This window comes from Conger conger, chromosome 2 (genome assembly GCF_963514075.1).
Source record: "Conger conger chromosome 2, fConCon1.1, whole genome shotgun sequence".
Lineage (NCBI taxonomy): Eukaryota > Metazoa > Chordata > Actinopteri > Anguilliformes > Congridae > Conger > Conger conger.
This window is the reverse complement of record NC_083761.1, coordinates 83,678,789-83,689,161: the sequence shown is the minus strand read 5'-3', so window position 1 is coordinate 83,689,161 and position 10,373 is coordinate 83,678,789. Positions and strand designations below refer to the sequence as shown.

The 10,373-nt window shown below is 46.3% G+C and overlaps 1 gene segment (V, D, J or C); it reads right to left on the bottom strand.

Annotated features, from left to right (window-relative positions):
- Positions 1-8,340: 8,340 nt before the first annotated feature.
- Positions 8,341-8,794, bottom strand: LOC133121614 (immunoglobulin heavy variable 3-48-like; the record flags this gene model as incomplete). The annotated part of the segment is given in 2 exon segments: positions 8,341-8,642; positions 8,749-8,794. Coding segments are annotated over 2 exon segments (348 nt in total), but the record flags the coding sequence as incomplete, so codon positions are not given.
- Between the last annotated feature and the right edge of the window lie 1,579 nt (positions 8,795-10,373).

Sequence of the window (10,373 nt, the reverse complement as noted above, 5' to 3'; positions counted from 1 at the left end):
TCTGTCTTACAGGTGATGCTCCTGTGTTGGGAGGAGAATTCTCAGGGGCTTTTATAGGAAATACTGTGGGCTGAATTTGTTTAAATCTCTGGGGGTTGGAGGAAGGAGAAAAACAAGATGAAATCAGAGGGTCGTAATATCCATTATAAGGAGCACTGCTGCTCCCTCCTGGAGGAGAATTAAAACTGGAGACTGATTCTACTCTGGAATTGATGTCACTCACAAAGCTAAAGGTTTCAATTCAGAATGAATGCTTTCATAGTTATGATTTTGATATGCATGCTTTGTGACGTATTAAATCAACATTGCACAACAAACTACACAAAAGTGCATTTGAGTGCTGTTTTACTTCTTGGATTTGGCAGTCTTATTATCCTCATTACGTCCAGGCAAAAGCAAAGGGAGGTAATATACAGGGCAGTCTGTAGGTCTTTGGACAGTGGTAGAATGTATGTTCTATTACTCTGTACTCTAGCACATTGAATTGGAAATGAAGCAATGACTATGTTAAAGTACAGACTGTCTCCTTTAATCTTAGGACATTTACAGCCGCTTCAGGTGATCAGTGTCGGAATTACATCTCCTTTTAAACAGTGCGTTCATTTTAGGGGACCCAAAATAATTGGACAGTTGGCCCCTCAGATTTTTCTGATTACTCAGGTCATTCAACTGAGAACAGGTAAAAGAAAGCTTTCAGTATATGGTATTGATTTGAGGCATTTAATTGTCTTTGGAGTCTGCTTTGTCAATGTTTGTCAACATCAAACAGGGTCAGATTTGTGCCAATACCAGTCAAAGAAGCCATTATGAGTCTAAGAAATTAGAAAAAAAAATCGTCAGAGACATGGAGACAGAAATAAAAAAGATGTTTGAGAGTGTATCAATAAGTAATATAATTACTAATTTCAACAGCACACAGTATTAAACTGCTGGTGTAACATTTCTGAAAGTAACTTTATCACAGAATAATCTTAAATTGAAAGTAAAAGTATGAAAACATCATGGTCACTTACAAGATAAAGTCATGAGTAACACTGCTAATGCTTATATAGGCCTATATATAAATATATATTTTTTCATACTTTAAAATTTTTAATTCCTTCTCGTGGAAGGAGGATAAGCAGAGTAAGAATTTAATTGTATGCTGTCACTGTTGTGTTTTACTGTGCGTATGACAATACAACTCTTGAGTCTTGTATTAGTCAAAGTTACTAATGTAGAAATGTAGAAACGATCATTGTAGAATATTGTAGCGACAGAGCAGCATTTCAGCCTGCTGGTTAGCAGGTGACTCTGATCCAGGCCATTGCACTGCTGCTGAATGTGAACCCAGAGGCTGTACAGGTCAGTGTGTGAGAGTCTCCTGGTCTCTTTACCACCGCTTCAGATTCTGTCAGGACAAGGAAGAAGCAGATAGAAAATGGGAGAGAGAGAGAGGGAGAGAGAGAGAGAGAGAGAGAGAGAGAGAGAGAGAGAGAGAGAGAGAGAGAGAGGGAGACCTGAGAGAATGAGAGCTGTGAGGAGCAGCAGGGCTGGTTGGAGCTTCATGGCTGCAGGAGAGAAGGAGGAGCGCTGAGTTAAAGTACAGACTACAGAGTCCCACTGACTGCTGCTCTGCTTCTCACACTGACACTGGCTCCATTTAAAGCTGTGGGAGGTTTGCACTGCACCCTCCTCTAGGGGAGGGCAGAGTGAGGGCCACTGCTGATCACACTCACTCCAGTGTAGAAGCAGCAGCACAGGGAACTCACAGGTGCTGCACAGAAACATAGTGTTAATCACATTCAGTACAACACACATTCATTTCTGAAACCCTCCACAGAAACATAGTGTTCATCACATTCAGTCCAACACACATTCATTTCTGTAACCATGCACAGAAACATAGTGTTCATCACATTCAGTACAACACACATTCATTTCTGAAACCCTCCACAGAAACATAGTGTTCATCACATTCAGTCCAACACACATTCATTTCTGTAACCATGCACATTTATTTTAATATTAGGATTTACAGTTAGGAGACTACATTTATGGGAAAACAGCACCTCTCCATGTTCTGTCACTTCATAATAAAACATGAAGAAACAGAAAGGAACAAAAATGAATAAACATCCATCCATCCATTATCTGAACCCGCTTATCCTGATCAGGGTCGCAGGGGGGCTGGAGCCTATCCCAGCATACATTGGGCGAAAGGCAGGAATACACCCTGGACAGGTCGCCAGTCCATCTCAGGGCACACACACCATTCACTCACACACTCAGACCTATGGGCAATTTAGACTCTCCAATCAGCCTAACATGCATGTCTTTGGACTGTGGGAGGAAACCGGAGTACCCGGAGGAAACCCACGCAGACACGGGGAGAACATGCAAACTCCACACAGAGAGGCCCCGGCCGACGGGGATTCGAACCCAGGACCTCCTTGCTGTGAGGCGGCAGTGCTACCCACTGCACCATCCGTGCCGCCCTGAATAAACATTAAAAAAGTTAATTATTTATGAAACATTTAAAAGGCAATATCAGTCATTAAGTAATCTAGTGGGTTGATTCCTGCAAAAGAAAGAGTGCATACTGGATATTTTTGACACATTTAAAGACAATTTTCCATTAACTGATTAATTTTTGATTGTAAATGCTCAATCATGTATTCATTGTTGTGAGATGGACATCTTGTGGTCAGAGACAGAACTGCAGTGTACCTGAATGAGATGGACATCTTGTGGTCAGAGACAGAACTGAATGACAGAACTGAAGAACTGATTCCACTGAATGTGGAAAGAGAATTCTCAGGGGCTTTTATAGGAAATACTGTGGGCTGAATTTGTTTAAATCTATGGGGGTTGGAGGAAAAAGAAAAACAAGATAAATTCAGAGGCTCAGAATATCCATTATGAGGGACACTGCTGCCCCCTCCTGGAGGGGAATTAAAACAGCAGACTGCTTCCACTCTGGAATTTAGATCAGTCACAAAGCAAAAGGTTTAAATTCAGAATGAATGCTCCAATTGTTTTGATTTATCTGTGCATTGTGATACATTGAATCAAGATAAGTAAAATGCACTAAAGTGCATTTGAGTGCTCTTTTACTTCTTGGATTTGGCAGTCTTATTATCCTCATTACGTCCAGGCAAAAGCAAAGGGAGGTGATATACAGCGCAGTCTGTTAGTATTTGGACAGTGGTCGAATGTATGTTCTTTTACTCTGTACTCCAGGACATTGAATTTGAAATGAAGCAATGACGATGTTAAAGTGCAGTCTGTCCCAATTTAATCTGAAGGCATTTGCAGCCACATCAGGCGATCAGAGTACATTACATTACGTTACATGAATGGCATTTGGCAGACGCTCTTATCCAGAGCGACATACAACAAAGTGCATACCCATAACCAGGGATAAGTGCGCTGAAAAACCCTAGAGGGAAGTACAATTTCAACTGATACCTGCACAGCAAAGATAAGGACCAGGGCCTATTTGATCATCATCTGTATTTATTCATTTATTGATTTTTATTTTTTGTCAGACTTCACTGAACTCTTCAATGTTAGTGTTCTATCAGTACACTCATCAGGGAGGGTTTTTGTACAGCCGAGCTGTAGCTTTGCTGCACTGTGTGTATCGGGCACAGTAATACACATCTGTGTCTCCAGTCTGCAGGCTGCTCCCTTGTAAAGACACTGTGTTACTGGAGGTGTCTCTGGAGATGGTGAACTTGTTTTTTAGAGAATCTTTATAAGCAGTGCCTCCACCCGTCCATGAAGCCCCAATCCACTCCAGAGCTTTCCCTGCAGGCTGGCGGATCCAGTGTGTGTCATAGCTGCTCAGTGAATATGAGACTTTACAGGAGATGGTTAAAGCCTGTCCTGGTGTTACAACCATAGAGGCTGGCTGTGTGAGTTCAACACAGTGACCATCTGTAGAGAAATAATAAAATGGGTTTTTCCCAGGAATCGCCACCTTAACGTGGTGGAGGGGTTTGTGTGTCCCGGTGATCCTGGGAGCTAGGTTGTCGGGGGCACTGTTAGCCCCCAGTAGGGTCTCCCAAGGCAAATTGGTCCCGGGGGAGGGGCCGGACTAAGAGCGATTCAAAGACTCCCATGATACGGCCACACAAAGACCCAGTTACCTCGCCCGGAAAAGGGAAACCGGGGCCCCCTGCTGGAGCCAGACCTGGGAGGGGAGCTCGTCGGCGAGCGTCTGGTGGCCGGGCCTTATCCCATGGGGCCCGACCGGGCACAGCCCGAACTGGTCACGTGGGGTCGCCGTCCTGTGGGCTCACCACCTGCAGGGGTCGGCATCGGAGTCAGGTGCTTTGTCCAACGGGCAGTAGGCAAAGGCGGGGATCCGGGCGTGCTGATCCTCGGCGTCACAGACTGGTTCTGGGGACGTGGAACGTCACCTCTCTGGTGGGGAAGGAACCGGAGCTAGTGCGGGAGGCGGAGCGGTACCAACTAGATATAGTTGGGCTCACCTCCACGCACAGTACTGGTTCCGGAACCAAACTCCTGGAGAGGGGCTGGACTCTGTTCTTTTCTGGAGTTGCTCAAGGTGAGAGGCGCCGGGCGGGTGTGGGGATACTCACAAGCCACCGGCTGAGCGCCACTGTGTTGGAGTTCCGCCCGGGGAACGAGAGGGTCGCCTCTCTGCGACTACATGTCGCTGGGGGGAAGGCTCTGACTGTCATTTGTGCTTATGCACCAAATGGCAGTTCAGAGTATCCGGCCTTCTTGGAGTCACTGGGCGGCATTCTGGAAAGGGTGCCACCCAGAGACTCCATAGTTCTGCTGGGCGACTTCAACGCTCATGTGGGCAATGACGGAGAAACCTGGAGGGGGGTGATTGGGAGGGACGGCCTGCCTGATCTGAACCCAAGCGGTGTTTTGTTATTGGACTTCTGTGCTGGTCATGGATTGTCGATAACAAACACCATGTTCGAGCATAGGGTAGCTCATAAGTGTACTTGGTACCAGAGCACCTTAGGCCAAAGATCGATGATCGACTTTGTGGTCGTATCATCAGACCTGCGGCCGTATGTCTTGGACACTCGGGTGAAGAGAGGAGCAGAGCTGTCAACTGATCACCACCTGGTGGTGAGTTGGATCAAGTGGCCGGGGAGGCTGCCGGACAGACCCGGTAAACCCAAACATGTAGTGAGGGTGAACTGGGAACGTCTGGCGGAGGCCCCTGTTCGCGAGGTCTTCAACTCCCACCTCCGGAAGAACTTCTCACGCATCCCGGGGGAAGCTGGGGACATGGAGTCCGAGTGGGCCATGTTCAAAGCCTCCATTGCAGAGGCGGCAAGCAGGAGCTGTGGCCAGAAGGTCATCGGTGCCTGTCGGGGCGGCAACCAAAGAACCCGCTGGTGGACACTAGTGGTGAGGGAGGCCGTCAAGCTGAAGAAGGAGGCCTTTCGGGCTTGGCTGGCCCGGGGGTCCCCTGAAGCAGCAGACAGGTACCGGGTGGCCAGAAGGGCTGCAGCTTCGGCAGTCGCTGAAGCAAAAACCCGGGTATGGGAGGAGTTCTGGGAGGCTATGGAGAAGGACTTTCGGTTGGCCTCGAGGAAGTTCTGGCAAACCATCCGACGACTCAGAAAGGGAAAGCAGGGCTTGTCTCAGGCTGTTTTCAGCAGGGGAGGAGAACTGCTGACCCGGACTGGGGATATTGTCGGGCGGTGGAAAGAGCACTTCGAGGAGCTCCTGAACCCGAACAACACATCCTCTGTGGAAGAGGCAGAGCCTGAAGACTCGGGGGAATCTGCACCTATATCCCTGGCGGAAGTTGCTGAGGTAGTCAAAAAGCTCCTCAGTGGCAAGTCGCCGGGTGTAGATGAGATTCGCCCTGAGATGCTGAAGGCTCTGGACATTGTTGGGCTGTCTTGGCTGACACGCCTCTTCAGTGTCATGTGGAGGTCGGGGACAGTACCTGTAGAGTGGCAGACCGGGGTGGTGGTCCCCATTTTCAAGAAGGGGGACCGGAGGGTGTGCTGCAATTAACGGGGTATCACACTCCTCAGCCTCCCTGGGAAAGCTTACTCTAGGGTACTGGAAAGGAGGCTCCGACCGACGGTCAAACCTCGGATTCAGGAGGAGCAATGTGGCTTCCGTCCTGGCCGTGGAACAGTGGACCAGCTCTTTACCTTGGCAGGGTTGCTGGCGGGGTCATGGGAGTTTGCCCATCCAGTCCACATGTGCTTTGTGGACTTGGAGAAGGCTTTCGACCATGTCCCCCGGGGAACCCTGTGCGGTGTACTGCGGGAGTATGGGATACCGGGGCCGTTGTTACGAGCCATCAGGTCCCTGTATAACCAAAGTGAGAGCTGTGTCCGCATTCTCGGCACAAAGTCAAGCACGTTTCCGGTGGGTGTTGGACTCCGCCAAGGTTGCCCCTTGTCACCGGTCCTGTTTGTGGTATTCATGGACAGGATCTCAAGGCGCAGCCGAGGTGAGGAGAGTGTCCGGTTTGGTGACCTCAGAATCGCATCTCTGCTTTTTGCGGATGATGTGGTTCTGCTGGCTTCATTGGACCGTGACCTTCAGCACGCACTGGAGCGGTTTGCAGCCGAGTGTGAAGCGGCCGGGATGAGAGTCAGCACCTCCAAGTCCGAGGCCATGGTTCTCTGCCGGAAAACGGTGGATTGCTCCCTCCGGGTTGGGAACGAGTCTTTGCCCCAAGTGAAGGAGTTCAAGTATCTCGGGGTCTTGTTCACGAGTGAGGGTAGAAGGGAGCGTGAGATCGACAGGTGGATCGGTGCAGCGTCAGCAGTAATGCGGGCGTTGCACCGGACCGTTGTGGTGAAGAAGGAGCTGAGCCGGAAGGCGAAGCTCTCGATTTACTGGTCGATCTACGTCCCAACCCTCACCTATGGTCACGAGCTTTGGGTAGTGACCGAAAGAACGAGATCGCGTATACAAGCGGCCGAAATGAGCTTCCTCGGTAGGGTGGCCGGGCTCAGACTTAGTGATAGGGTGAGGAGCTCGGACATCCGGAGGGAGCTCAGAGTAGCCAATTGAGGTGGTTCGGGCATCTGATCAGGATGCCTCCCGGGCGCCTCCCTTTGGAGGTTTTCCGGGCTCGTCCAACTGGGCGGAGACCCCGAGGGAGACCCAGAGCCCGCTGGAGAGATTATATATCTCTCCTGGCCAGGGAACGCCTCGGGATCCCCCAGGAGGAGCTAGAATGTGTTGCTGGGGAGAGGGACGCCTGGAATACCCGGCTTTGCCTACTGCCCCCGTGACCCGACTCCGGATAAGCAGGTGATGATGGATAGATGGATGGATGTATAAATCAGTAAGTAATATAATTATTTAAATAAACAGCAAAACACTGTTCACCGCATATTATTAAAATAAAGCTTAATGAAATATTTCAGAATAATTTTCATGTGAAATGAAAATCTCAATACAGCATTCTCGCTTACAAGAGAAAGTTCCCAGCAACACTGCTAATGCTACAATAGCTCCCATTGTCACACACAGATCTCTCTCTTTCTGTCTTACAGGTGATGCTCCTGTGTTGGGAGGAGAATTCTCAGGGGCTTTTATAGGAAATACTGTGGGCTGATTTTGTTTAAATCTCTGGGGGTTGGAGGAAGGAGCAAAACAAGATACATTCAGAGGGTCAGAATGTCTATTATGAGGAGCACTGCTGCCCCCTTCTGGAGGAGAATTTAAACAGCCGACTGCTTCCACCAGCATTTCTCTAGAATTTAGATCAGCAATAATCATGAGTTAAATTCAGAATGAGTGTTCACATAGTTATAGTTATAGTTATAGTTATAGTTATAGTTAATATTTGCAAAATATTAATTTGCATTATGTCTAGAGCACTGTCTTGTCATTTTTTGATGTATTATCCCGACTAAAATAAAAATACATACTGAAAAAGGTTTTTGTTCAATAATTTGTGTATTTTTGTACTTCCCTGGGCTGGAATACGATGTTTGTCTCAGTATATTGTTTATAAATATTCTATAAATGATTCAAGAACAGGTAGGTTTGTATCTTGGCCTTCTATTAGTGCACAGTGATGATCTGTTTATTTACATACAGAAATTCTACTGAGGACGGCAATAACTAATGACATGCCACTAAAATGTAGTAATAAGTTGTAAGCCAAGAGAATTTGAATGGTGACCAAGAATTTCCTGCCATCTAATAGAATAAATAATGAGACATAAAGAAAACAACAAAACACTTTAGTGATATTTATAAAAGAAACCCTGAGTTTCACTTCATACAGCAGAGTTCATTCCAGGGCTCTCTGCTGTAGCTCTGTGTGATTAAGGGGAAGAGGTTTTTGTGCGGCTCTCCCCTCACTCTCTCTCACTGTGACTCTCTGGCACAGTAATACACAGCAGTGTCTTCAGCTGTCAGGCTGTTCATCTGTAAATACAGCTTGCTGTTGGAGTTGTCTCTGGTGATGGTGAATCTTCCCTGAACAGACTGGGAATAGTAGATGCTACTACTGCCAGAGCTAATATAGGCAATCCACTCCAGTCCCTTCCCAGGAGCCTGTCTGATCCAATTCATTTCGTAGCTGCTGAATGTGAACCCAGAGGCTGTACAGGTCAGTTTGTGGGATTCTCCAGGCTTTTTAACTGCTGGTTCAGACTCAGTCAGTGTCTGACATTCAACACCTGGGAAATGAAGAAAGATTTAGTACTCATTTAGAGTCCTCACAATCCACAACCCCATAAAATAATATTTCAGAAAAAATCAAATGAATGACAAATTAAAACATACTTGTACAGAACACAGTAATGAGAAGCAGGCCTGTTATAACAGTCATGGTGAAAGTCTTTGGCTGCAGTCTGTGATGATAGTCCTACAGTCAGTCTCCAACAACACTCCCTCCTCCCTCAGTGCAGAGAGCTAAATGTAGAAGGAAGAGCTCAGAGTTTGCATCAACTCCTCCTCACTGGGTGGGCAGATCTCACACTGTTTAAATAGAGCAGTCAGAGCTGTAGACGGGGCTCAGATCATATAGCAGTTATGAGTATTATCCATCATTACAGCTGTGTGTCTCTTCCATGGCTGATGACTGCATTATTATTCATAGTGAATCCAGGGAGTTTCCTGGCAGGTGAGGGTGGGAGAGTGGGGCCAGGAGCTCCCCAGTACTCAGTACATGACAAGTCACTCTAAAGAGAGTGTCCAACACAGACAGCATAGGACAACACAGTACAGAAATCACCCTAATATCCACTGGTAAACACTGGACCCTGCATATGTAACACTTACAAAGGGAAAAATTATTCCACTAACATTATTGTGAAACTTGTCAGTAATAGGTTTTTGATTAAAATTTCAGATGGATTAATACTTATTCTATGATGCTATGACTAAGTCACAGAATAATATGATCTTTTGCAGTAATGCAGTAATAACGTTCAAGGGATTCAAAGTGTAATCTTCTTATTAATCAAAATGCATTTAATAGATTAATTGATTTATTTTCCTCAAGTGTATGATGATTTATTGTACTTATTAAGTATACCACATTATGGTATTATGGTGTGTGTTTTACTGCAGGACTCATCAGGGTGGGTTTTTGTACAGCCCTGCTGTAGCTTTGCAGCACTGTGACTGTCGGGCACAGTAATACACAGCTGTGTCTCCAGTCTGCAGGCTGCTCCCTTGTAAAGACACTGTGTTACTGGAGGTGTCTCTGGAGATGGTGAACTTGCTCTTCAGTGAATCTTTCCACCAGAGCAAATGTACCCAATCCACTCCAGAGCTTTCCCTGCAGACTGTCGGATTCAGTTTGTACAGTAGCTGCCATCAGTCAGGGAATACCCAGAGACTTTGCAGGATGGTTAAAGGCTGTCCTGGTGTTACTACCATAGAGCGTGGCTGTGTGAGTTCAACACAATGACCGTCTGTGGAGACAGAATTTTTAAAAAATACAATTGTGATGAATATACCAATAAGTAATATAGTTTTTGATAGAAAAAGCAACTGCTGATGAAATCTTTTTCAAAAGATTTGAAAAATATTACAATTTTAATCTAAAAACAAAATTTGAATACAGCATGCATACAACTTACAACACAAAGTTCCCAGCAACACTGCTAATGCTATAATAGCTCCCATTGTCACACACAGATCTCCCTCTCTGTCTTACAGGTGATGCTTTTGTGTTGGAAGGATAATTCTCTGGGGCTTTTATAGGAAATACTGTGGACTGAATTTATATAAATCTCTGGGGGTTGGAGGATGGAGAAAAACAAGATAAATTCAGAGGGTCAGAATATCCATTATAAGGAGCACTGCTGCCCCCTCCTGGAGGATAATTAAATCAGCAGATCAGCAAGCTGCGAAATATTAATTCATGAACGACAGATTTACAAAAACGTTTGTATCTGGAC